This window comes from Embiotoca jacksoni, unplaced genomic scaffold (genome assembly GCF_022577435.1).
Source record: "Embiotoca jacksoni isolate LCO1_2020_lvr unplaced genomic scaffold, fEmbJac1.0.p SCAF_11, whole genome shotgun sequence".
Lineage (NCBI taxonomy): Eukaryota > Metazoa > Chordata > Actinopteri > Embiotocidae > Embiotoca > Embiotoca jacksoni.
In genome coordinates, this window is record NW_027185241.1 from 4682141 (window position 1) to 4708831 (window position 26691).

At 42.5% G+C, this 26691-nt stretch overlaps 3 protein-coding genes across 6 annotated transcripts; 1 reads left to right on the plus strand and 2 right to left on the minus strand.

The window, feature by feature from the left end:
• Positions 1-9: 9 nt before the first annotated feature.
• mdc1 (mediator of DNA damage checkpoint 1) lies at positions 10-12037 on the minus strand. Of its 3 annotated transcripts, none has more exons than XM_069142430.1 (12): positions 11997-12037; positions 11183-11321; positions 10475-11053; positions 10308-10386; positions 8394-10156; positions 7783-7845; positions 3959-7656; positions 3329-3466; positions 2272-2454; positions 2045-2170; positions 1413-1523; positions 10-1298 (listed from the first exon to the last, which is right to left on the minus strand). In XM_069142430.1, the coding sequence occupies exons 2-12, from the start codon at positions 11316-11318 to the stop codon at positions 1095-1097; spliced, it is 7080 nt and encodes a 2359-aa protein (XP_068998531.1). In that variant the 5' UTR covers positions 11319-11321; positions 11997-12037; the 3' UTR covers positions 10-1094. The 3 variants fall into 3 exon arrangements, with proteins under 3 accessions (XP_068998531.1, XP_068998530.1, XP_068998532.1); XM_069142429.1 differs by having other exon boundaries at positions 3329-3469; XM_069142431.1 differs by lacking the exon at positions 7783-7845 and having other exon boundaries at positions 3329-3469.
• Positions 12038-13409: 1372 nt separating this feature from the next.
• Positions 13410-18368, minus strand: tubb5 (tubulin, beta 5). The gene is made up of 5 exons (XM_069142438.1): positions 18212-18368; positions 15522-15630; positions 15136-15246; positions 14796-15040; positions 13410-14696 (listed from the first exon to the last, which is right to left on the minus strand). The coding sequence occupies exons 1-5, from the start codon at positions 18266-18268 to the stop codon at positions 13884-13886; spliced, it is 1335 nt and encodes a 444-aa protein (XP_068998539.1). The 5' UTR covers positions 18269-18368; the 3' UTR covers positions 13410-13883.
• A 1142-nt stretch (positions 18369-19510) lies between these two features.
• flot1b (flotillin 1b) lies at positions 19511-26542 on the plus strand. 2 transcript variants are annotated; one of them, XM_069142440.1, is made up of 13 exons: positions 19511-19571; positions 20512-20562; positions 20979-21054; positions 21296-21386; positions 21996-22139; positions 22257-22376; positions 22709-22804; positions 22925-23077; positions 23235-23416; positions 23509-23554; positions 23867-24004; positions 24538-24702; positions 24802-26542. In XM_069142440.1, the coding sequence occupies exons 2-13, from the start codon at positions 20520-20522 to the stop codon at positions 24829-24831; spliced, it is 1284 nt and encodes a 427-aa protein (XP_068998541.1). In that variant the 5' UTR covers positions 19511-19571; positions 20512-20519; the 3' UTR covers positions 24832-26542. The 2 variants fall into 2 exon arrangements, with proteins under 2 accessions (XP_068998541.1, XP_068998540.1); XM_069142439.1 differs by having other exon boundaries at positions 19530-19638.
• Positions 26543-26691: the final 149 nt, after the last annotated feature.

Below are 26691 nucleotides of genomic sequence, written 5' to 3' on the forward strand. Positions count from 1 at the left end.
AGCTAGTAGAAAATATTTATTTTTTTCATCAGTAATACAGTCAACTTCCATGATTACAAACGTGGTGTGAAGTCATTAGCTGGCCAACTAAAAAGTACACGCTATCGAGTCCACTGTTAAAACACCAGTGACACAGCATAGATACAGTTTAAGTGTTTACAGGAAACCAGATGTGTACTCAGTATACATAAAAACATGTATACACACAGTGAATAGAGTACATAAGTGGATGGCAAGGACAAACAGATAAGATATTGATGTCCAAGCAGCATCAGCAGTTAGGTGCCTACATCGTGCCTCACTCTGGAGGTAATAGGATTGGACGAAGCCTTAATGGAGTAGGTGTTGTTGGTTAATGGAGACAGGAACCACAAACACACTGATAGGTTCATGATTATCTCAGTATAAAAGGCACTATGCGCTTATCAGGACAGGAAACAAGCTTTGTTTCATCTGCTGACCACCGCAGCTGATGGATTTCAAAACAGACCTCATCAGTTCCACTATTCCACAACCCAAACAAGATTTATCCAACTCCCACTTCACTGTTCGTCACCTGCCAAACTGGCTGATTGAGTTAAAGCTCTTAGCGATCATACAAAATAGCAACAGAGTTCATTCCTTCTTTTGTGTTGTTGTTGTTGTTGTAGAAAAGGGGTTTGGAGTGGAGGGGAAGACGAGAGGGGAAAGTTACAAGGATGTTTCATGGGCAATTATTTCTCACTGCATAGCAGCAACATCGCTCGTAGCTTTAACAATGGCATCATTTCAATTTACAAGGCAAAAGAGATAATACGCTGAGAAAAGACTGTAGCGAGAGTGGATTTTTGAAATTAAGAAGGCTCGGCATCTGTCACTCTCTGGCAAAGTTGTGCATGTAAAATTAGTTTTTTATACATTTAACGCAGGGCTGCCATTGGCATTGGCAAATACAATCGTCAGTCTTGCATACAGACAAAGAGCTGACTTACGAGTGTTCCTATGGTGTGTAACGTGGAAGGCAATCTACAAATGCTAGACAGACCCCACTACTACAGCTTTCGTACACACACAGCGACATATAGTGCAGGTTTTTATGGCATATTCCAGCAGTACTAAGTATTCCTCCTGCTCCGTCCTCTGCCCCCTGCAGGCTGCAGGTTCGCCGTAGGAGGAGAGAGCTTGTGAGTCTGAAAATCAAGTTTCTGCTGCAGGATCCCAGTGAGAATGAACTCAGCTGTGACGACAGGGAGAGACGCTGACAAAGCCGGGCCGCACAGCCGCCAGTCCTCCTCGCAGGAAATCACTACAGTCTGAGGCTAAGAGAGAGTGAGGCGACAGAAAATAAAGTTGGAGTGATAACATGCCAAGACGGAGTGTTAATGTTAATCTACTTTATGTGACATGAGATGGGCTCTAAGCTCAATCGGCACCTTTGGAGAAGAGGGCATCTTTGATAGAAAGGTAGCTCTGCTGGAGGAGATGATGTCTTTCATCTGAACTGGTTCTGGTTTCACAGACTTTGTAACGTGGATCTCATATCCCTGAGAGACAGCATGAGGCAAGAGATACAGTACACATGTAAACAAATAAGATTTTTTTCTTCATTTTAATTTAATCCCTGCAAGAAAGATGAAGAAAACCAATAAAAGGCTCTTGAGAATGGAAGTTGGTCAAACGTGTGTAAACTCTCATTTTAGCTGGTATCAGCACAATATGCTGCATCAATCTATCTCTGCAGATTTGATGGAAAAGCACGGTACATTTGCAATAAATATAAAATTATTTCCCACAAGTCACAGAGTGCTGATAAACAATCAACTCTCTGCTCTCTTATAGATCTGAGCGAACTCAACAGTAAAGATGCTGAGTTAAAAACGATACTTGGCGGTAGATGTCAAACTCGATATAGACTGAGGATGGATTCCCAACATGACTGTCTATTTCTACCCATCAATATTACACACCACTCCTGTACCATCTGTCAATGGGGAAACCCGTGTCTGACTCACTGTCAACCTCAGAGAAAAATATAAGCAGAGAAATAAACGGCATGAGTGACCACCTGTAAGAGAGGCTGACTGCTGGCAATCCTCAGGGACTCCTGCAAGCAGAAACAGAACTTCTTCTCCTGCTCTGGATCCTTCACAAGGAATGCATTAGGAGACAGGAAGCTTCCGGCTTTACCACTCTGAAGACAGGAGAGGACAGGGGAGGAGGTTTATGTATGTATGACTGCATTCATGTATCAGTCTAGTCTTAAGTTTTCTAATTGCTGCTATAGAAACTCACCTTTTCTAGCCAGTCTGTGGTGACGACTGGGATGCCTTTAGCCACTGCACACAGGAATTTGACCGTCCTGCGCACTTTATCAGTCACCAGACAGTTCATGTCTGCTACGCCTTTAGCTATACTGCCTCCCAAATGAGCCAACACTCTCTCTCCGGCTTCATCCACCACTCCCGTGAACAGCACCTGGAAAATGATAGCGTCACGTTAAAACACAAAACACAAGAAGCTCATTGGACAGATTTCTGGTAATCTGGCATCCAATTTGGCAAAAGAATGTGGAAAAGGAGGGTGTTAAAATTCATGTGTTTGTAGTTCCTGATACTAGAGCAAAGCATAGCCTTCCATTTTAAATTTCCCTATGACTAACAAGACCGTCTGCTGGAGGTTAACTGAGGTGTGATTTGGTGCCATCAGAGCTCAAGACAACTGCTCTCACCAAACAAACAAAAAATGAATGTTTAATTCTGAAGAGTTTGATTAAACAGCTCCAACTGTAAAGATGAATATGAAAGTGATGCTTTGGGAAATATGGTATCTTTCTGAAATTTTGATGCAAAGATGAATCCAGTTTGCTTAATTTGGCATAAAGTATAGAAACGAGGAGAAACAGCTGACCTGGTTCTGTCCAAAGGTCAGAAACAAGCCTGTTAGCACCTTTAAAGCTCACCAATCCGCATAAAGATTAGCAAAAATAATCAAAGAGTCAGAGAGTTATATGTAGCTGCCAGGCACATCGTCAACATTTTGCTGCAGAGGTACGTGTCTGTCTGTGAGAGGAATAAACACGGAAGATACAGGGTGTTAATTAGTCAGCTTTAGTGGTTTTGTAGGAGACAAGTTGTTTCCCCCTGATTCCAATTTCTATGTTAATCATGCCTCACTCTTTCACCCTACTTTAAAGACAGAGTGTGGCATCAATCGTTTCATCCAAATCTCCACAAGTGTATTTTCATAACCTTATTTCTTTAAATATCTGTTCTATTGAGGCCAAAAATCCCTCTTGTGCTCAATCTTTTGAGACAAATGCCCACAGGTTTACAAAGACAAACACACAGACCTTGTAGGCCTGGCTCACAGCTCGTAGTCGAACGCTTGCTGCCGGGGAAGCAGATGAGGAGCGGGGAGTCTTTGCCGCAGGAGAGGAGTCTGTGGAAGCCTGTCGCTTCCGGGATGCACTGCTGGCTGGAGTCTGGGGCTGCTAAACGGGAGAGGAACGGGCGAGGGAACGGAAGGGCAAGCAAAAGTGTAAGAATATCAAACAGGAAAGGACAAAGAATAAAACATACAAAGAGAATGATCAGAATAGTAAAGAAAGGCAATTCAATTTAAGTGTAGGAAGTGACTGAGTGACCATTAAACCTCTTAATTCACTAGCAAACTAATGGTGATGCAGAGCAGATTAGACCACTCTACTGAGTGGAGGGAACAAAGATAGCCCCAGATGTTGACAGTAGTCAATTATGATGATTCGAAAGGCTGACTCAGCAATGCACCGTGGCATTCAGCCAAGGTAAAAGCCTTCCTTCATGAGAACAGAGATTCCTGGACATTAATTATAAACTACTCAGCTTTCCATTTTGTCATAGTTACCTTTCAGCCTTAATTTATTTTTCTTTCAAATCGACACAACTTGTTCTACGTCTATAAATCTTTCAATGTGTGTTTAAAAGTGAAGTCATTCAGTCACCTCTGATGCCTCATTTGCATCCTGGTTCACAGAGGTGACGGATGTTCCACTTTCTTCCAGCCCCTCGTTCTTCTTCTTTAAGAGCACTGATGTCCGACCTCTGGCTCTCTTCTCGACACTCTCCACCTCCATTTTCTCTCTCTCATTCGCCTCCACTTCAGGGACAGATTCTTTTGCGTTCTTCACTTGACTGCTTGATGTTCTCCCTCCTCTCTTCACTTGGACAGTGGCACGAGTCTCATCTTTTGTTTCATCGGCTCTTTCTTCCTCTGCTGCTTCTGTTTTTTGGGCTTTCTCTTTCCCTTTAGAATTTTTTGAGCTGTGACTACAATCTGCTCCTGTATTTGCCTCCAGCTCACTCTTCCTCCTTGTTCTTTTGTCTTTAGCTTCATCATCATCTCTGGCTGCAGGAGCTACTGGTGCCTCCAAAGTTTCACTCTTTACTGCTTTGTGACCTCTTCCTCTGACTTTACTTTTAGGCTGAAGTGACTCCTCACTGGCACAGGCTTCCTCTTGGTTTGACTGGTCTTCCTGATGTGTAACTGCAGCTGCAGAACCATTTCCATTGGCTCGCTGACGCCCCCTAATGGTACCAGCCTGCTGAGAGTCTGCCCTCTCTTCATCATCATCATCATCATCATAGAGAACCTCACTGGAGGAACTCTCTGTTTTCCTGCTCTTCCTACCTCTGGCTGTCGGTTTAGGAGCTGAACTCTGATCACTACGACTAACGACAACAGGGACGGAGTTGTGGTCAGATTCTGTTTTCCTCCCTCTTCCTCGCTGCATACCTCCTCTTCCTCTGTTTTGAGAGCTCACACTGCAGCTAGAGATCTCAGAGTTGAGGGAGCTGGACGAGTTAGACCTTGAAACGAGTCTCTGAAGACAAATATCATTACTGCCCCGTTCAGGTGGCCTCGCTGCCGCCACCGTCCTCCGATTGCTGCTTTTGACCGGGGTTGGCCGGAGCAACTCACTGGTCCTCTTGGTTCCTCTTCCCCGGCCTCTTCCCTTGCTCTCCTGGGTGTTAACACTCGAAGCAGACATCTCTGAGCTGACCGAGTTGGATGAGTTTGAGCGAGATCTGGTTCTCCTTGCTGGGTAATCATTGTTGTCTTGTTCTGGCTCTGCTGTGCACTGGGCAGTAGTTGCTCTACTGGCTGCTCTTCGACCTCTTGAAGGCTTGTCTTCTTCTTGTAGTTCTTTTAATGATTGTTCTTTGGCTTCTTTTTCTTTATCCAATTGCTCTCTTTCTTCCCTTTCCCTCGCTCCCCTCTCCAGTCTTGCTTGGTGTTCTTTTTCATTCCTCTCCCTCTCCAGTCTCTCTTCTAATTCTTTTTCTTCTTGCTCCTTTCTTTCCCTCTCCAACCTTTCCTTCTCTACTCTTTCTGCCTTTTCTCTCTCTAACCGTTCCTTCTCTACTCTTTCTGCCTTTTCTCTCTCTAACCGTTCCTTCTCTTCTCTTTCAGCCTTTTCCCTCTCCAACCGTTCCTTCTCTTCTCTTTCAGCCTTTTCCCTCTCCAACCTTTCCTTCTCTTCTCTTTCTGCCATTTCCCTCTCCAGCCTTTCCTTCTCTTCTTTTTCTGCCATTTCCCTCTCTAACCTCTCCTTCTCCTCTCTTTCTACCTTTTCCCTTTGTAGTCTCTCTTTTTCTTCCTTCTTCCTTTCCCTCTCTAATCTCTCCTTTTCTGCGCTCTCCAACTCATGTCTTTTTCTCTCAGTCTGCAGCCTTTCTTGTTTTTCTGTTACTTTACTTTCATTTTCTAATGTTTCTCCCTCCTCCCTCCTATGCTGCCTCTCTATCTCCTCTTGTTCCCTTTCTCTGTTGTCAATCTCCCTCCTTTCCTTCTCAGTTTTCTCTCCCACTTGTTGTCGTAGGTCTGTGACATCTTTCTCCTCTCCCAGTCTCTCTTCTTCTTGTTTCTTGTTTCTCTTTATTTCAAACATTTCGTCCTCTTCTTTCTGTTGCCTCACACTTTTCTTTCCTCTACCCCGTTTTGCCTGCTTTACCTCTTCCTCATTGTTATCATCATCAGGCCTGGCTCTTCCTCTCATTCCTCTAGTACTTGGCAGAGTTTTAGTATCCCCTCTTGTCTGTCTTTTTGCAGGTACAGAACACTCTGCTGGCTCTTCCTCTTCTCTTAATCTTGCCATTGTCTCTCTTAAATTTCTAACACTGGCTCCAGTAGTTCCAACTTCAGACTGTCTCCCCTTCTCTCTCTGAGGCTGTTGGACAGCAGAGACGTCAGGGTAGGCAAGTGGCTGTGTCTCCTCTTCTTCAAGGTGCAACTGCTTTTTTTTTTTTTTTCGTGGACCTGTAACGGAGTCCTCATCATCATTTTCCTCTTCTTCACCTCTTACAACTGTCTGGGTTTCAATGGCAGACATATCAGTACTAGTGAGGGGCTGTGTCTGCTCTTCTTCAAGCTGCAGTGGCTTCACTTTCCTTTTTCGTGGCCCTGGCATGGAGTCTTCATCATCCTCCTCACATGTAGCTATGGGTTGGGTTTCAGCAACAGAGAGCTCAGAATTTGTGAGCTGTTGTGTCTCCTCTTCTTCAAGCTGCAGTGGCTTCACTTTCCTTTTTCGTGGCCCTGGCATGGAGTCTTCATCGTCCTCCTCACATGTAGCTATGGGTTGGGTTTCAGCAACAGAGAGCTCAGAATTTGTGAGCTGTTGTGTCTGCTCTTCTTCAAGATGAAACCGCTTTTCTTTTCTTTTTCGTGGGCCTGACATTAAGTCTGCATCATCACTTTCATGATCTTCAGATATAGCCATGGGCTGAGTTTCATCAACATGCTTGCGCTGGGTTTCAGAACCAGTGAAGGACTGCATCTGCTCCTCTTCCAGCTGCAATGGCTTTTTTATTCTTTTTCGTGGACGTGGAAACGAGTCTTCATCGTCACTTTCCTCACTGTAACTTGTAAACATGGGCTGCGTATCGGTTGTAGACTGAGCTTCACTGAAGAGTCTCTCCTGAGGTTTAGCAGGCTCCCCATGTTCTTCCCTCTCTGTTTCATTCTGTCTTCTAGGTTTAACTTCCTGTACAGAGTAAACAGGATTTCCTGGTGAAAAACTCTCCTCTCCCACAAACAGAGGCATTGGTTGGGTTTCAGCCATGGCAAGAGTGGATGAGGTAGGGAAGTCTGAAGGCTGAGTCTCAGTAGTAGCACCGTTTTGTCCCTCATCTTCATCTGTACTGTCCTTTGGGTCACTGTAGGACTCTGAAATATATGTCTGCGTTGCTTCTAGGGCCCAATCTACCGGACCTTCTTTTTCTGACAGTGCTGAACACCTGGCAGGCTCCTCGACCTCTCCGTAGGCCTGAGTTGCCTCCAGGTTTGAGTCATTCTCCGCAGAGGTTCTTTCTGTAGCTGAGACGGCTGAATACGGTTGAGTATCTTCCAGATTCACACCCTCTCCCACAGAGACAAATGCTTGGGTGCTCTCCACGGCTAGAACTTTTTCCTGAAGCTGCAGGTGGCTGCTGGCAGACAATCCCAGCTGGAAAGATTCTCCTCCGCTAGACTTGTCATCTTTTTTGTCACCAGGAGACTCGAACAAAAAGGCTTGGGTTGGTTCCATGCTGATCAGATGATCTTGGGTCTGATGAGCGAAGGACGGAGTCTCAAACACAACAAAGTCGTCATCCTCCTGGCTGTCCGAGCAGAAAGACAATACTGCAGGTCTTACAGCAACTGAGAGACAAAAAGAACAAAATTAAGTAAAGATAAATTAACATAAATATTTGTTATCATACCTACCATTTTAGAAAGAGACACCTATGATTTAATGAAAAGTAATTAACTCCCGTTTAAAAGCACCTGAGGAGGGAATCAGGAAAGCCTGAGTCTCCATTTCTTCCACTTCTCCTTCTGAAACCGCCCCTGATGTTAAAAATGCAAAACAATGAATCAGGAATCAGGATGTGTTCAAAATGAGAATTTCCACTTTAAATGAATCATTTAAAAATATGTTATTTGTATTATTCTTCTCTTCATAGTTGCTGTTGTTTCTGCAGTTAATGGTTTTGTTCTCATTGAATTAGAATAAATTAATAAAGTATTAATGAAATTTAAAACAAATATACTGCTAAATACCTCTGCAATAAAAAAATTAATTACTGAAATCATATTGATTAAAAATCAATATATCATTTACTCTATAGCTACAAAGATGTATCAGTTAATGAATTGATCAGTTACAAAAACTGATATATCTACAACAAATTTAATGATCGATTTATTTATTTTTCAGCAAAAATGCCAAAAGTTCGCCAGTTCCTTCTTCTTCAGTTTGAGTATTTAATGCTTTTCTATATCATGTTTGTTAGCAAACTATTGGCCAAATAAAACAAGCTGTGAAAATATATTACCTAGTTGCAGCCTACATTAATTCAGTTGAGTTCTTACTTGAAGACTGATTGACTGATTACCTGATGTCAGTACAGGAGTAGAGCAGTTTGGCAGAAGGGGAACCAGCAACCGAGGAGTATTTTGTCTGTGCAGGCTGTCGATCTGATCCTCGCCTGCCTCTCCAATATCTGCCTCCTTATCTTCCATATCTGTATCACTGTCCACTCTAAGGTCAACTGGATTTGCCCTGACCCCAACAGTGGGCATGCTGGATTCATCCACATCTGTGTCTGCGTCCAAATCTGATGGGAGAGCTTCTGAAGTGGCTCCAGGAGAGACTGACAAGTTTTTGACCACAACAGGTGCAACCAGAGGAGGATCGCCCTCCACATCCGTGTCACTGTCAGACAGGATATCCAAATCTGCACCTGCCTCCTTATCTTCCATATCTGTATCACTGTCCACTCTAAGGTCAACTGGATTTGCCCCGACCCCAACAGTGGGCATGCTGGATTCATCCACATCTGTGTCTGCGTCCAAATCTGATGGGAGAGCTTCTGAAGTGGCTCCAGGAGAGACTGACAAGTTTTTGACGACAACAGGTGCAACCAGAGGAGGATCGCCCTCCACATCCGTGTCACTGTCAGACAGGATATCCAAATCTGCACCTGCCTCCTTATCTTCCATATCTGTATCACTGTCCACTCTAAGGTCAACTGGATTTGCCCCGACCCCAGCAGTGGGCATGCTGGATCCATCCACATCTGTGTCTGCGTTCAAATCTGATGGGAGAGCTTCTGAAGTGGCTCCAGGAGAGACTGACAAGTTTTTGACGACAACAGGTGCAACCAGAGGAGGATCGCCCTCCACATCCGTGTCACTGTCAGACAGGATATCCAAATCTGCACCTGCAGTGGAGCATGATTCTGTAGCAGCAGCAACCACTGAGGGTTTACTGATGGCAGGGGCAGGGATGGCTTCATCATCTGTGTCGCTGTCAAGATGCAGGCTGTGAACAGCAGCAGAGGTAGATTCAGGCACAACAAGTTTTAGATCAGATTTGTTTGGTGTTTCATCTGTTTTAGAGTTTTTATTATTTGTTCCACAGTCTCCTTCTTCTTCCTCGTCATCAACATCTGTGTCACCGTCTGGGTGGAAATCTTTCGGCTGCAGTGAAGAAGCAGACTCAGCTGTGTGTGCACTCTGAAATGATGTGGCTTTTGCTTTTGTGGCAGCATCTGACCCAGCAGCATCATCCTCCACTTCAGTGTCAATGTCCATAGTGATGCTTTCGGGCTGAATAACTGAACCAACCTGAGGTTTGGGGTTTGGCAGAGTTTTAGGAGCTTCACCTAAAACATCTTCATCCTCTTCAACATCTGTATCACTGTCCATGTGAAACCGGGCTGAGTTTGGTGCCTGTTCAACTTGTTGTTTTGTATTCAAGGTCACAGGCCCTGCAGACGCCACCTCTTCCTCTTTCTCCTCTTCCTCCTCCTCTCTCTCCACATCAGTGTCACTGTCCATGTTAAATGCAGGAATCGCATCTGTGGAGGGTGCTGGTGTGGACACAGGCGATTCATTTTCTCCTGTAGGACTGACACTGCTTTCCTGTTTCAGTGGCACATGTTGTCCACTTTCCTTAGACTTTGTCCCTCCTTGTGCTGCTCTTTCTTCCTTCTTTCCTTTCTCCTCTTCACTGTCATCCACAATTGCAAGTGCCTTTTTCTCCTTAAGCTGCTGTCGGCCCACATTTGCATCTGTCTCCTCTGTGCTGAAGCTGATATGTCTGTATGGCCTATCTTTAGCGGAGGAGGACGGTGTGATGGGACTTTCATCCTCACTGTAAAATAGTGGAAAACAAGGTGACAAGCATTACAAGTAGGAAAGTGAAAGCTTGAATCAACCGACACATACTTGTGGCTTGGATATGCCATTACTGAAAATATACATATATAAAAAATAAAAAAAAGAGCTCTCCCTTGCGCATGTACCTTTCAGGGACGATTTGGTTTGTGGGGCTCAAGAATGTAGACTGGATGGGACTGGATTTATGGGAGTCAGAATCAGACACTGTAAAAGATAACAAAGTTGCACATGTAAACATGAAATACAAAAGCAGGGCTTAATTTGCATATGCATATTTATATAATTTACATACCCAGAGCTTTGCTCCTTATTTTGCCTCTTTCACTGTCCGAATCTGAGTCTGATTCTGGGACCAGGGTCCCCTGTGGCTGGGTTGGAGTTTGCTCAAAGGACAGGCAACTGGCTCTGACAGGAGTCTGCTTTAATGACACTCTAGCCTTTGTACCCCCGTTGACACATTTCTTGTTGCCTGTGCTTGTGTCACCTCCCTTTTCTCCCGAGGCATCTGCCAACCTGGCCTTTACTGCTGAATTTGTGCTCACAGGAGTCCCTGTGTCCTCTTGAAAGGAGACTGAGTCTACACCGCAGCTAACATACTGACATGGGATGTCCGCCACCACCAAACTGTCCCCTTCACTGAGGGCATAGCGTACATTAGGAGTCAGCTTTAAGCGGCCCTTACGGGTCCCATTCATGCTGCCCAGGTCCCACATCAAAGCCTCCATGTCCCTTTTACCATGACAACCTCTTCTTCTGTAGACAGAGATGCAGATGGTGGCATGCTGCTTGGATACTGAGGATGCCGGCAACTGCAGGGTGCAGGTGTTGGGGTCACGGCCCAGCACGTTATTTCCCAAAAAAAGGGGCAACTCTGGGTGAAAAAGACCATCCATTAAAAAAAAAAAAAAAAATAGAAAGTGAAGGCAGTTCATGTAAGTCACACAGACTAAGCATAATTTAACAGATCATAGGCGTAATACCAGCAGCAGTAAGCACTCACCTGTCTCGGGGATATGTTCATTCTTCAAGATGCACAGTTTAGCCAATGGTCGCCCCCTCTTATTATCATTCTCCTCTTCATTTTCGTTCTCATCAGACTCCAAGACTGAGTCACAGATCATCTGAGTAGCATCCATCCCCTAACAGAAGGTAAGACAGGATGACTGCTACACATAAACACAGATTGCTATTCAGAGCAGATTGCTATTCTGCCGACGTTAGCTTTAACTGGCCTTGAAAACACAGCCAGGTTAACTACTACCAGGTAACTCCTTACAGCTAACGTTAGCCCACGTGGCTAATTTAGTATCTCGAGCGTAATTTAACGTTCATCTTGGACCGTTAACTAGTTAGCTATAGTTCATCCGTTGTGTGCAAACATCAGTGTGGAGCAACGAGCTAAATACCGCTAAATTACGCTGATACAAATTTGTATTAAACGTGTATACAAAAAAATATCTAAAACCACGTTACAGCAATCCGACTTCCGGTCAACATAAAAACAAAATAAAAAGAAGTCAAACGTTATCATCACAATTTCATGTCACAGCGACCTCCTTATTCAAATGTCAATATTATAGTTATTGTCAACGAGATTGTTGATGTTTTCCAGTTCAACATTATTTGCTTCTACGTTCAAGAAAATAACTTTTCCGACTAGCTCTCGTCATTTACCGTGAAATATAAAGAGGAAGCACACGTATTTATACGACTGGCTTGACCGTCATTGTTCAAATGAGCTTAATTTTCAATGCGGGTGCATGCCATTCTGTATTCACATACGCTCAATTTAGTTTTTAAGAGGAAAACCATACCCTGAATTCTACTTTTTCACGCCTCCTTTGTTGCTCAGTGGAGATAATAAACAAAAATGTTCACGCGCATCCTGGTAAGAATCAACCACGCCCACAAAAAGGAGATTCGACAGCACCATTGGCCAATTTAAGGAACACTCAATTGAGTCAAACCTCTTCCCTCCTTAAAACGTCTCTGATTGGACCAAAAATTCCCGAACCTCATTCGTCATCCTTTTTGTTTTCGCGGCAAATACTGGGGTTTTAAAGTAACCTTGCAGAGACGGTGGACCGAGTGACATCAATACACTTCTAAATAAATATAACCTCATACTAAACTGACCTGTCGACCTGTCTTCCTGTCTTACACAGGTTTGTATATCAGATGGGAATTTTGATGGTATTTATTTAAAAGAGTAAGACCTGAGACCTCTGTCACATCTTCAAGTGTGACTCAAGATAAGATAATTTTTTTAAACCATCAAGTTTAGTTTTCTGTCAAGTGCATCTAAGCAAGATATTTCTGTCATCAGTAATATTTAGTTGCACTTCCCCAGATGTAAGAAACTCCAGCACCATACAAATGAAGGTGAGGTGTGCACTGTTTTATTGATACGTTGTCTTTAGGGCCACTGGGTCATAAAAGGTCATTTACTTATTTTTACATTTTGTGCTCACAATATGTATCATATCCCTAACGTTAAATATTAATTAAAATTCCCACACAGAAAACTTGGGGCCTGTGTGAGAGAATTAGGGGCCCAACAGCTCATTTATGCACCAAGGCCACAACTGCTGCTGCATGCATTGGCCACCAGCAACAGTCTGGAGCCCTTATGTTTAATATGTGACCTAAAGTCACACCTGTATGCTTTGCTGAGTTTTTCCGACAAAATGATTCAGTTATAAGTAGCTCACATTAAGACAGAACTATCAAAGGGCTCTTAACAAATACAGCTGCAGTAATACTACTTAGTGATCAGTGGAGATATCCATCAGGGGGAAAAGGCATGTGAAATTTCTACATGAGCAACGCTCTCTACAGGAATTTTAATGCAAATCTGCAAACATGAAATAGCTTTTACTTGAGTACCAAAGAAATTGAAGCAGTTAAAATAACATTGTTGCCTTAAATATGTGAAATTATAATTTACTCAGCGAACAAATGTGCTGCTACAGTCCTGATTTGCATGTTAAGATTATGTAAAACCTGTCAGGGTGCAATGAACACATGTTCTCAGTTTTGACTCTTTCTCAGTACTGGGATAGTTGTGGGAATGTGGTGCAGAGAAAAAAAAACTTGTTCCAACATGTTTCAATTGGCTGTGGGCGCTTAACCATCAAAATGCTTGCGGAGCAGAAACAAATCCAAGCAGCTCATTTAGTATTCCAATAATAACTGACAACCATATTTAACCTACTGTAAAAGTGCAGTGAAAAGTCCTTACTTTTTATTAATTAAATACTTACAGACCTGACAACACCTACTTATCAATGCTAACAAAATTAACTATATTTTCATCGCTGCTGAAAACAGAACGTGAATGTATCACTACAGAAACTGCTCATCTCAACTGTGTTAACATTCAACCATCTGTAGAAATACCACTTAAAAAGCAATCTTTTTATTTACTAGAACTTTGAAACATGATTGAAATGAAAAGACTGAATTGTATTTGGTTTATCAGACAAATACGAATTTTTCATATGAAAGCATAAATGAGAGGAAACAAGTTTTGATTCATCAAATTTATTGTCATTTAATGACAAGGGCTCTCTAACGTAGACTAAAGTTTGATTCTAGCAATGCTACTGACACTATGTTAGTTCCTCGGTTACTTGTGGTTGGTTCCTTTCTGATTCTTTTTTTGTAGTGGCATTGATGGCTCAACCTTCACATCTTGATCTTCAAGCATCGTCTTCAGCCTCCTCTTCAAATTCCCCCTCTTCCTCAGCAGTGGCGTCCTGGTACTGCTGGTACTCAGATACCAGGTCATTCATGTTGCTCTCTGCTTCAGTGAATTCCATCTCATCCATACCTTCACCTGTGTACCAATGCAAGAAGGCCTTTCGGCGGAACATGGCTGTGAACTGCTCAGAGATGCGCTTGAACAGCTCCTGGATGGCTGTGCTGTTGCCGATGAAGGTGACAGCCATCTTGAGGCCGCGTGGTGGAATGTCACAGACGGCTGTCTTGACGTTGTTGGGGATCCATTCAACAAAGTAACTGCTGTTCTTGTTCTGCACGTGGAGCATCTGCTCGTCGACCTCCTTCATGGACATGCGGCCACGGAACACTGCGGCGACTGTGAGGTAGCGGCCGTGACGTGGGTCGCAAGCGGCCATCATGTTCTTAGCATCAAACACCTGCTGGGTGAGCTCGGGAACTGTGAGGGCACGGTACTGCTGGCTGCCCCTGCTGGTCAGTGGAGCGAAGCCAGGCATGAAGAAGTGCAAACGGGGGAAAGGCACCATGTTGACGGCCAGTTTGCGGAGATCCGCATTAAGCTGGCCGGGAAAACGCAGGCAGGTGGTGACTCCGCTCATGGTGGCGGACACCAGGTGGTTAAGGTCTCCGTAGGTGGGTGTGGTCAATTTCAAAGTGCGGAAGCAGATGTCATACAGAGCCTCATTGTCAATGCAGTAGGTTTCATCTGTGTTCTCTACAAGCTGGTGGACTGACAGTGTGGCATTGTAAGGCTCAACCACTGTGTCTGACACCTGAAAACACAAACACAGAACTTTTATTCAGTCTCATGATCTTAGCAGAGAGATCTAAGGCAAAAGAAGCTACCTTGCGCTACCACAAGGGTATGTTACCTTGGGGGAAGGCACTACACTGAAGGTGTTCATGATACGGTCAGGGTACTCCTCACGGATCTTGCTGATGAGCAGGGTTCCCATACCAGATCCAGTTCCACCACCGAGAGAGTGTGTGAGCTGGAAGCCCTGCAGGCAGTCGCAGCTCTCTGACTCTTTACGGACCACATCCAGGACTGAGTCCACCAGCTCAGCTCCCTCTGTGTAATGACCCTTGGCCCAGTTGTTTCCAGCACCGCTCTGACCTGAAGGCAAAGAAGTAACGAACAGGTGAGAGATTTTTTTTTTCCCAAAGCCTTTATTCATTCAGTAACATGAAGTATGGCTTTATTCCACTCACCAAACACAAAATTGTCAGGTCTGAAAATCTGCCCAAAGGGTCCAGACCTCACGGAGTCCATGGTGCCAGGCTCCAAATCCACAAGAATGGCTCGAGGAACATATTTACCTCCTCCACAAGAAACAGAACAAGAGAAGTAGACATGGAGAGAGCAAAAGAGACAGAGAAAGAGAGAGAAAGAGAGCGAGCAAAAGAGCGAGCAAAAGGAAAGAAAGCATATCAGTTTAATAATGCAGGAAAGAACTATGTTGGAAATTACAATAGAAATGTAATTTATAAAAAACGTGTCTAATCTTATGCTTTGGAATGAAATTGCAAAGTTGAACATATGTACACATAAAATATCATTATCAATTTATAAATTAGTTGTTAGGAAGGCAACTAACCTGTGGCCTCATTATAGTAAACGCTGATCCTGTCCAGCTGCAGGTCACTGTCTCCGTGGTAAGTCCCTGTGGGATCGATGCCGTGCTCATCGCTGATCACTTCCCAGAACTGCATACACAAAATGGAAGGTATCACATGACAGTTACTTGCACTGAAAGTACAGAGCTACTATTAGCCATGTGGTTTATGGGACTGAGGACTTTAAATGAGGAAAACAGTAGAGTTTGCATTTTTGCACTCTGATGAAGGCGACAGGATTTTTCCCTGTTTCAGCAAATCATATCTGAAACCATTTTCTACAGTGTAGCTGTTAATATTTCCACAGTTGTCAACTGATGACTTAGCAGAATGACGTTCTTTCAGATGTAACGTGCAAAGGAGGGAGAACAAAGGAGCTACAGATCTCTCCGCAGACCCAATTGAAAATAAATTCCATTTACAGGCAGTCACATTACACTGAAGACACTGATTGTCTTCTGATCTGTATTCATGTCTTGTTCACTCTTTAAAGACCACACTCAGATCTTCAAGAGTGTTTATGCATGAAATCCAGTCAACGGGTTTGACTGTACCATACTGTAGGCACTCATTTGCATACACTTTTTTATTTTTTGATAAATTCCAAGTCAGACATCTCTTTGTAATACAGCCTGTGATTTTCTGCCAACAGCAGCAATAGGAGGATTTAGAGTAATCTGGAAAAGCGGGGTATATGGCAGCTCAGTTCTTAAGAGATTGAGAGTCAGTTATGAACTAAGTATCATGACATTTGAATGAGACCGCTGAAAACAAAAATGACAAAGTGACCTTAATATGAATGAGATCACAGCACAGCGGGACAAAGAAGCTCAAAGAGTAAAAAAACCAAAAACAACTAAAAGCTCCTAAGTTGACAGACAGCTGACAGTGAGCTGAGATGGCTATCAGTAAGGACTAATAAATAATCACAGTGAAAGAATGAGGACAATAAAGCAGGAAAGCTATGCCACACCCTGACCTAATTCACCACAATGTAGCCTCTCAGCAATTCTGTCAATCATATCCACTGGACATCTGAGTCAATGAGTCTTGGGGGAATGGAAACAAACAGAGACATCCTCACTGCCGGGCTACTAGTGGTTATTTTAACACCATATTGGCAAACACAAAGAAATTGAACCTGTGGGATCAAAGGGAGATGGTTATAAATTTACTGCATAAACTACAATTTTACAAACCTATACTAATACTTTTACTGTGGTGGGCAATCTGTGGTGCAACTGATATAAAATTTCAAATAAATTACATTTTAAATGGACATATATTGTTTTTATTTCCAGTAATTATTCTACCGATTTGACCAAGACATCACCAACAATTGCACATTAAGTCAGTGGACGACCGGATGACTTCCCCCCCCCCCCCCCCCCCCCCCCCATTGTGCATCAGCTCTTTCCTCCATTCCTCCCCCACCCTACTCCAAATTTGGTTAGGGGAGGAAAGACATTGATTACAAAGAAAGGTCCCGCTTTTCAGGACATGAACATCTGTCAGTGGAGCATCATGATAATAATGAAGCATCCCATAAAATATGGGCCATTGCTAATTTGGTCTCCAAGTTCTTCTTAAACTTGTGCTGTCTGTAGCAAACGATCCATTGTAAAACAAAGGGAGATAATGAGGCAGGAATAGTAATGGGCCAAGAAGACCTACTGTAGCAGACTACAATTGTTACTGTAAGACAACAGTCTTACTACTGCATAGTATTGTGCTGAGACTATGTAGACATTAGTCACCTTTTCAGTGGACAATGGTTTCAATGGCATTCAAATTATATACACATCAACAAAAAGAGATAAATGAATTAATTTTAATTCTGAAACCACAGATGATGTCTTTCAGAAAATGCAATCTGTCTTTTTAAAAGGGAGAAATTACTCTTTCTTCGCCAATTATCCATGCCACACCCTTCCACAGCACCTCTGCTGTCTCAACAGCCTAAACTGCAGCCTGCCTCTACAGCCTGCAGAAATAAAATCTAACCGATATGGGATATTGATTCATCAGTAATTTGGCAGGGGAAAAAAATGAACTAGGCCTCTCACCCCAGCTCCCACTCATTGTCTGGAATAACCTACCAGTCTTTTCTGCCTGTACAAGACAAAGAAACCAGAGTGCAGAATACACTGACTAAGGAGCTCTGACAAGTGAAGAATAGACTGAGATTTTTGTTTCTTTCTTTTCCACAGACAATGTCTTGAGATCAGCTGAATCAACAGTGTTGGGACCCAGACACGCCCGGTGTTGTGTGAGGAAAAAAAGACACAAGAGCCCCGTTATACCGTTGTTTCAATGAAAGCAAGCACGGTCCGCTGCTCCACACCCACCTAGTAGTTACCGCAGTGCTCCGGATTCAATGAGAAAAATACTAATAGAGCAGTTTTTTTTTTTTTTTTTACATTTATGAGGGATATTTTCTGATTCATGGTAGCCTATATTTCGATAACGAAAGACATAATTTGCAGCAATAACTGTTTTTATGTATGCACAATAGACCAAATGTATCATTTGTCCTCATAGCCACGTAAATATTTTTTCAAAAAGTATTTTATAATAAGACTGTTGTGAGACAAAAAAAAAAACAAAAAAAAAAACAACGTAATTTTGTGGGGGAAAAAAAACATAAATTCTAAATATTTTCTTTTCTTACCTTGGCACCAATCTGGTTACCGCACTGGCCGGCCTGGATGTGCACAATTTCCCTCATTGTGGATGCAAAAGTTTTACAACGATGAGCAAAAGTAACGATACTTCGCAAGCGCGAGCGGCCGACCGCAGACTTGTGTCAGTGTACCGGACAATGGATTTATACTGCTGGAGCTTTTCCAGAGCGAGTACGGAGCCGGGCGGTGGGCGTGGCCATACCCAGACCCAGCGCGCCGATTGGCTGAGAGGACGGAGTCAGGAGGAGGAGGAGGAGGAGTGACGCAGCTCCATGTCAGGCAGTGGAAAATTAGATAGATAAAAAAAAAAAAAAAAAGATCGACTATTTTCCCAGTTGGTGTCCGGAAATACTCAGTAAGATACATTACAGTTGTTTAGGCTTCATCCAGCAGAAGAGCGTGACAAACCTTTCCTATAGAAACTATAGAAAAGCAGATATTTCAGTGGAGCTTCGAGCATGATGGGGTCAGTCAGCTCAGGGTCCTTAGGCTTCATATCAAAATATACTGAGGCATATGTGTCTCTCAATGAGGTCCATTTATTAGCTGATCTGTATGCTTCTAATTTTGGCTATTTGCCTACGTTTGTGTGTGATATGGTCAGAAAAAGTGAGCTGACACAGCACAGCCTTGTGGTAAAGTTACTTGCATATATGTGCTTGCATGTACTGTATATGATGTTTTTGGACTGTTATTATTGTTGCATTATTGTGCATTTTAGTGCTGCAGTTATTTACAGTTGTGCTTATCTTAATTAGTTTATGTATTAATGATTAGTTAAATCAACAGTATTGCATTATATACCTAAAGATTATCGTATGTTTGTATAATTTCTGTTCTGTAAGCACCAATCTATATTTCCAGAGATTTTTCTCAAACCAGAAAGGAACATCTAATCCTTTCGTTTATTAGAAATATTCAAGTACAAAACCAATGAATTTTGGACAGACATGGTTTTCACTGGACAGAGTGGATGAAATTGTTTTAAATTAGGCTACAATTTGCCTCTAAGATTTATTTAAGTACTAATCTAAAATTTTCATAAAATAGAAATTCTTAAATAAAGTATAAATACCTCAAATTTTTGTACATAAGTACAGTACTTGAATAATTGCACTAAGTTACATTCCACCACTGTAGAAACATACACAGCAGAGTAATAATGCACACAGATGTGATCGATTACGCGCAACAACACTGTGAGGTGCAATTGCCACTTTCAACCACTAGGGGACGACAGACAGACGTCATCAATGTAGCGCGAATGGGCGTGGTCAGCGAACACTTCCCTCTTCAGACTGACATTTTTGTGATTCCAACCGACGGGCAACTGCACTCCGTCTCACGGTAGGAAGATACATCGACCTGTAATCATTCACAAAAGCGGTTCCCCGTTTGTTCTGACCTCACGTCGGTAAGTCAAACAATCGGTTTGATTACGTTACATCGTTTTTTTTTTTTTATCGTGGCGTAAATACTGGTTTTTCCTTTTTTCTTTTTCTTTCCCCCCCCCCCCATGGGCGTACCAACGTTATCGGACCCAACTCGATCCCTCGGCCGTTTAACAAGTTAGCTTCCTTTGCGTACCACTTTGGTTTAATTTACACTGATCATGTGTGAATTGGTGTGTTTTTGTTTTTTTCAATCAATATTTGACAACACGTTGTTTGTTGCAGCGAATCCGACGGGACCGCCTCTTTTTAGAAGAGGGAGGAGCCGTGAGATTCACTGCGTTAACGTGGAAACTTAATTGACGTCGACACATGTTCGTTGTATAGTCTTGAGTTTATATCATAAACTTGACTTATCTTTTAAGCAGTGAAGTATTTACGTAATTTTAATGGTCAAATACAGCAATATAAAAATACTGCGTTTGAAGTAAAAGTCTAGCATGAAAAAAAAAAAATCCTACTGAAGTATATAAGTATTTGTAGCATAATGTAGTTAGAGTATTAAAGTAGAAGTACTGGTTTGGTCCCTCTGACTGATATATTATTATTTATGACACCATTATCTTATTAATAGTGAATCAGCAGCATGTTACCCATTGTTAGCCAGTTTGAACTATTTTATATCCAGAGACCGTAGATTAATCGGAGGGGTCATCAGATGATTACTTGGAGAGGAAAAAAAGAAAGAAGCAGAAGTAAACATTTTCTTTGGTGTCCAGCTATCTAGTTTTACAGTATACATCTACTACATATGTTTCACAGTTTAAGCCTTTTTCTTTGCTGTTGAAATGCTCCTTCTTTGATGAGGTCTGTCATTTCTTTTTGTTTTAAATCAGGAATCAAGATGTTTTACACGTGTGGACCCAACGAAGCCATGGTGGTGTCTGGTAATGGATACGTGATTATTTCTCACAATAACACTCCAGCCTCCATGATGTTCTAAAATCGTCCGAAACTTTTGAGTCCAGGACGCCCCTCCACTAATATGTCAGAGTAATCTCGCGAGTTTACTGTCGGAGTGAAGTTTTGTTTACAGTGGACCAGTAAACGTGTGTCATGTGAGGGATTCAATCATCACATATCATGTGATAAAATGGGATTGAGCAACACAGAAGTAAACTAGGAATTTTTCAGCTTGTTGCTAATGAATGAATTGCATCACTCACGTACCTGAAATACAGGGTTGCAAAGTTGAACTATGTCCTTGACCCATTTACTCTATGAGTAACTAGCTTTCTGTTACTCAATGGTAGCGTAATGTTTATGTCATGTGTTTCCACCCCCACTTCCTCCCTCCCTCCAGGCTTTGGCCGTTCTCCACCTCTAATGATCGCTGGAGGACGAGTGTTTGTTTTGCCGTGCATTCAGCAGATCCAGAGGTGATCACATTTTCCGTTTTCCTTTTCTTTTTTATATAATTACTGCATAGCTGTCTGGTTTCATGTGTTGGGCTACAAATAATGGAAATAAGGGTTAAAAGACATTGTCATTGTAAAGACTAAGAAGGAAATGTGTGCTGTATCTATCACTGGTCATTAGCTGGGCTGCTGTCTCAATTTCCTCCGATTCACTTTGGTTCTGTGTTGTCGAATCTCATCCACTTCAACCACTCCCTCTCAGAATCACACTCAACACCCTGACTCTAAATGTGAAGAGTGACAAAGTCTACACCCGCCATGGTGTCCCTATCTCCGTCACTGGCATTGCACAGGTACGTTTTTATTGCTAAATGGGAAAAGTTTTGCACATTTCCAGAAAATAATGCTACAACAAATTGAAAATATTTTGCATAGCTTGCGGCAGGGAAAGTGTTCAGCTGCCTTTTAAAACCTACACCAATATAGAAACAGACTAGTGACTATACATGTCTCGAGCTCACACCGTCTGACGATAAAGAGGGTTTGACTACATGAGGAGGATGGAAACATGTATTCAGGGTGTGATTACTAAACTACAGCTGCAAATATAATTGCCATAGGATGTATAGTATGCACTTCGAACATTCATATTGAGTTCAGTTGGAAGGTTATTTCCTGTAAGTAAGTAAATAAGGGAAAGGAAGATGACACTTGGAAAAGGTCCTTTTCTGGACTGGATGTGAGGGTCGAGGACGACCTTTTAGGGTATTAATTTAAATGAGTCTGTGGTGTATGTTTTGATGAATGCAAACTTTTAGTTTTCGTTTAGTAGCAAAAAAAACAACAACTTGAAATTATAACGCTAAGTTGTCACTGTTGAGAAATGCAAGTTCTGCCAGAGTCTACCCAGCTTCTGTCTTCTTTTTTTTTTTAGTACATTTTCTTATCTCGTACTTTTCCAGGTGAAGATCCAGGGCCAGAACAAAGAGATGTTGGCCACCGCCTGTCAGATGTTCATGGGCAAGTCTGAGGCAGAGATTTCTAATATTGCACTTGAGACCCTGGAGGGACACCAGAGAGCCATCATTGCCCATTTGACTGTGGAGGTCCGTGTGCCAATGTCCTCAAATAGTTTTGTTTGACCTTTTCTGCACCAGATTTACGTTTATGCCTCAACCTAATCACAGAGTAAATGATGTGTTCGTATGTGTCTTTGTGTGCAGGAGATCTACCAGGATCGTAAGAAGTTCTCCGAGCAGGTGTTCAAAGTGGCCTCCTCTGACCTGGTCAACATGGGCATCGGGGTTGTCAGCTACACACTCAAAGATGTTCACGATGATCAGGTACGTTGCGCCTGTTTGAGTGCACGTTCTGACACTACTGACATTAATCTGGAAAGCAGCAGGAATCTGTGAGCCCACATTATTCTTCATATGAAAGCTTTTAGTCTTGAATGTCTTCCTCTGTTACAGTAATGCACTTAAGTGATTGATAGCGACTGTCTCTCTGACTCAGCCGACCAAGAGATGAATTAAGCCTAAGTGCTTCTGTGGTAACCACATCATCTCTTGTTGTTGTTGTTGTCATCTATGCACTACCTTTCTTTCTACTGCTCCAACTTGGATATCTCATAGTTGATTGTCACCATTTGCGTCTCTTTCTGTCTCTCGTGCAGGATTACCTTCACTCACTGGGTAAAGCCAGAACAGCCCAGGTGCAGAAGGATGCCAGGATCGGAGAGGCTCAGTACAAACGGGACGCTGTCATCAGGGTAAATCATCATCATTGTACCTATTTACTCATAAGAATAATCTGAAAATGAGAATTAATCGTCTTTTGAAAAGAATCACCAACATTTCTCTCTCTCTGTCCTGCTGCTGTGTATTTACAGGAGGCTCAGGCAATGCAGGAGAAGGTGTCAGCTCAGTACAAGAATGATATTGAAATGGCAAAAGCCCAGAGAGACTACGAGCTTAAGAAAGCAGCCTACGACGTCGAGGTCAACACCAAGAAGGCAGAGTCAGAAATGGCCTATCAGCTCCAGGTACAGTCACCCGTTCAGAGGCCTGAATATTTTGCATGGATATCGTCCACAATTTTGGCTGGTCAAATGTATACCTTGGGCACTAATCCAGGCTCTAAATCATGTGTCTGCCTTTCGTTGTCTGAAAGCTGAGTAGTGTTGGGATTTATTTTTTTAGGTGGCCAAGACCAAGCAGCGCATCGAGGAGGAGACAATGCAGGTGAAGGTGGTGGAACGTACACAGCAGATTACTCTGCAGGAGCAGGAGATCATCCGCAAGGAGAAGGAGCTGGAGGCCAAAGTAAAGAAGCCTGCAGAGGCTGAGAAATACAAACTGGAGAAGTTGGCTGCGGCGCAGCGGTGAGTACCAGACCACGAGGTTGTTGTGTGGTTTAGTTCTTAAGAGAGCTGAACAATCTGTCCTGAAACTCAGTCTCTCTTCTCTCCTGCAGCCTGCAGCTCATCATGGAGGCCGAGGCCGAGGCCGAGTCCATCAGAGTGAGTGCTGCCACATGTCTCTGTTCTTCCTATGTGTTTTTTTTTTTTTTAAGTACTCTTTGTGAGAAAACATTTTCTCATTTAGTAGGTAACTTTTATTACACTAAAATTAATCATATGGCATCTGTATCTTCCAAGTTTTTCCCCTCTGACTTTATATAACCCCTTTAATTATAGTCAGCTACTTGTAATCTTAACTGCCCTGTGCGTGTGTGTGCATGCGCGTGTGTGTGTGTGTGCGTGCGCGTGTGTGCGCGTGTGTGCGTGTGTGCGTGCGTGTGTGCGTGTGTGTGTGTGTGTGTGTGTGTGTAGATGAAGGGTGAGGCAGAGGCTTTTGCTCTGGAGGCTAAGGGCCGCGCTGAGGCCGAGCAGATGGCCAAAAAGGCAGAGGCCTTCAAGCAGTACGAAGATGGTGCCATGGTGGACATGCTGCTGGAGAAACTACCACTGGTTGGTTTAATTGTCATGGTTACAATAATAGATGATAGAGGTTGTAGGTGATTAATCAACATTAAGATAATTCGCCTCTATTTCTGTCATCTATTTTCATGGGTTTCTTTCCATTAGCTTCTTCCACTTGTCAACAATGCTGCGTGGACGATCCTTCATACTAATTTTATTTCATTTTAATATAGCTCTTCATGGTAAAGTTCATTTGTCGTTCAAATCGTGAAATATGTATCATTTTTGGACCATGCAAATGATTTTATGTTTTAAAATACCACAGCAAACTTAGCTGTATTATTATTCCGTCACTAAGCAACCTATTGCTTAAAGTATTTTTTTAACCAGATGACTTCTCTTTGTTGCTGTTATAGGGCAATGTTCATCTTTTTCCTTTTTTAAAGCATCTTTTGGAACTCGTGTCAATAGTCTTCATAAAATATCCAAATAATGTTAATTTTCATTCACTATGGCAAATTTGACCCAAGATTGTCTCGATAAAGTTTTGTTTTAACCTTCGGGATTTTCCTCGTCTGCAGATGGCAGAGGAGATCAGCAAGCCTCTGTCGTCGGCCAAGAAGATCACCATGGTGTCCAGCGGTGGCTCCGAGGTGGGAGCATCCAAACTTGCCGGAGAGGTGCTGGAAATCTTGACCAGGGTGCCGGCCGCTGTGGAGAAACTCACCGGAATCAACATTTCCCAGGTACGCTGGAGCATGAGAGACAGACAGTTAGATAATGTAGGAGACTGAACAACTAGTGCAGGTGTTAGTTATCTCATATTACTCTCATTTACCTCACAGGTTTCAGGAAAGACCACCCGTGTGCATTAAGAAGAATGGGAGACTGGAAGTAATCATGAGAGGCGTCGACAACATTTAGACCAGGAGCTCCGCATCTCCTCTTTGTGCCTGTAGACACTGTAGTGAAACCGTAGTCCGGTCACATTGTCTGTGTGCATGCATGTGTTTCACTTGTGTTCCTCCTCCATGTGAACAGGATGAGATTTCTGTTCCTCCTGTGTGGTTTGTATTTGCATCCCTGATCACTGCTGTTGTGCTTCCTGCTGCTAGTCACCGCAAAAACAGCTACGAAGGAGAGAAACACTGATGAGGCTAGTTTCTTTTGTTTGAAGGGGAAGCAAAAACCCTGTGTCCACTTTAGACAGTGATATTGCTGTCTTTGTTGTTTTGCCAACAGTATGCAACCTTTGACTTTCTTACCTCAATCCTCCTAATTATCTCTGCATGGGGGGCTGGATCAATAAACTTTCATTTTTCTTAAACTTCTTAATCAGAAATATTTGGAAAGATTTACAGGACTAGTCCACTTCTTTTCTGTGCCTTTCAATTCATTAGAAAAAGCAAAGCAGTCCAGCTCGTTCAGACAGCCCACATGACATACTCCTCTCACTATAACGCATGTCAAACACACCCTTTTTGATTACGGCCGTGTCCCTAAACGGTCTGTGCTCTGCTATTCTGAGTGCTCACCTACAGTCTGAGGATTCTCGAGCTGACTGCTTTGGTGTTTAAACATCAGAATCAAACATTAATGCTGTGCATATTCTACATTTAGTCCATGTGAGTTGGCTGACTGACGTCTTGTTGAGGTGTCTTAGCTCACCAACACATTGTAGTTTTATTCGTAGAGATATTTTTACTGTCGTCCTTGTTTTACTCAACTATGCTTCATGTATATTTTTGTGTCTGCTCATCTGTTATAAAGACAAAAAGTTGAGGTGTTGTTTGTTTACTACACTGGCCTCTTTGTAGTAACTGACTACATTACTGGCCTCAATATCATCAGTTTGAACTGCAAGTGGAAAGATTTGATGTGTCTCAAAATGAAGTGGGTGATGGGAACAAGCTCTGAGGGTTTCCTGTTGAGAGCAATGCAAGTATGTTGTGGTGGAAAACTTTCATCTTTGCTGCAGTGTTGTCTTCACCTTTTATATGTCACTAGTAAAGGAGGAGGACCATCTCTAAATAACCAACGCACTAACCAGCCTGCCGCTTCCAAGTGTTTGCTGCCTTAAGTCTAAAATTACATAGGAGATAGTTTGATTTTTATTGTCTTTTCATCTCTTATACTGATTTTCTATGACAAAGTGATTTTATATTTTGGCAGATTTTAGCTCTTGTAGTTGTGTGACAGGTAATAACAGTCAGAGTTCCTCTGATTAGGAGTTAACTAACTTTCCAAAGCTTTCTGGCTGTCAAGTCTTGTGAATTTTGTTACTGCCAAGTGCCTGGTCAAAACTCCTCAGTCAAAGTTGACTTCTGCTGTTTTCCTCACATCCAACTGATCTGAAGCCATTGGTCATCAACTATTGATGGCTGGAGATGAAAGCCAAATTATTCTTGACTCCTTTTTTTCATATTCTTGTTTCTAATACATTACTTTCTTTTTAGAGAGTATAGTGTATGTCTATTCTTAGTCGATATAAAAAAAATTGTTCATAAATAGTGTAAAAGACAACTGCTTGTGTCAAATAGTCAAGATTGTCACGACTCCTAATAAAATATGGTTTAATGACTGAAACCAACCTGTTGATCTGTTTTCTGTCTAGTCAGCCAATTTTGTTTATTAGCCTACTTTAGTACACGCTCATACATACGCACACACACACTGAGGCTATGCTGCTAACTTGTCCTTTTTTCTTTCAAAATGGTTGACCTTTTGAAAAAATA

Coding starts and splice junctions, on each gene's coding strand:
- mdc1 (XM_069142429.1), bottom strand. CDS start 11,318: ATGGATGCTACTCAGATGATCTGTGACTCAGTCTTGGAGTCTGATGAG. Junction 7,846..8,393: donor TACTCCTGTACTGACATCAG/GTAATCAGTCAA, acceptor TTTTAACATCAG/GGGCGGTTTCAGAAGGAGAA. Junction 7,657..7,782: donor TTTCCTGATTCCCTCCTCAG/GTGCTTTTAAAC, acceptor TTTGTCTCTCAG/TTGCTGTAAGACCTGCAGTA.
- tubb5 (XM_069142438.1), bottom strand. CDS start 18,268: ATGAGGGAAATTGTGCACATCCAGGCCGGCCAGTGCGGTAACCAGATT. Junction 15,631..18,211: donor GTAACCAGATTGGTGCCAAG/GTAAGAAAAGAA, acceptor TTGTGTATGCAG/TTCTGGGAAGTGATCAGCGA. Junction 15,247..15,521: donor TTACTATAATGAGGCCACAG/GTTAGTTGCCTT, acceptor TTTCTTGTGGAG/GAGGTAAATATGTTCCTCGA.
- flot1b (XM_069142440.1), top strand. CDS start 20,520: ATGTTTTACACGTGTGGACCCAACGAAGCCATGGTGGTGTCTG. Junction 22,805..22,924: donor AACGGGACGCTGTCATCAGG/GTAAATCATCAT, acceptor GTGTATTTACAG/GAGGCTCAGGCAATGCAGGA. Junction 23,417..23,508: donor AAGTTGGCTGCGGCGCAGCG/GTGAGTACCAGA, acceptor TCTCTCCTGCAG/CCTGCAGCTCATCATGGAGG.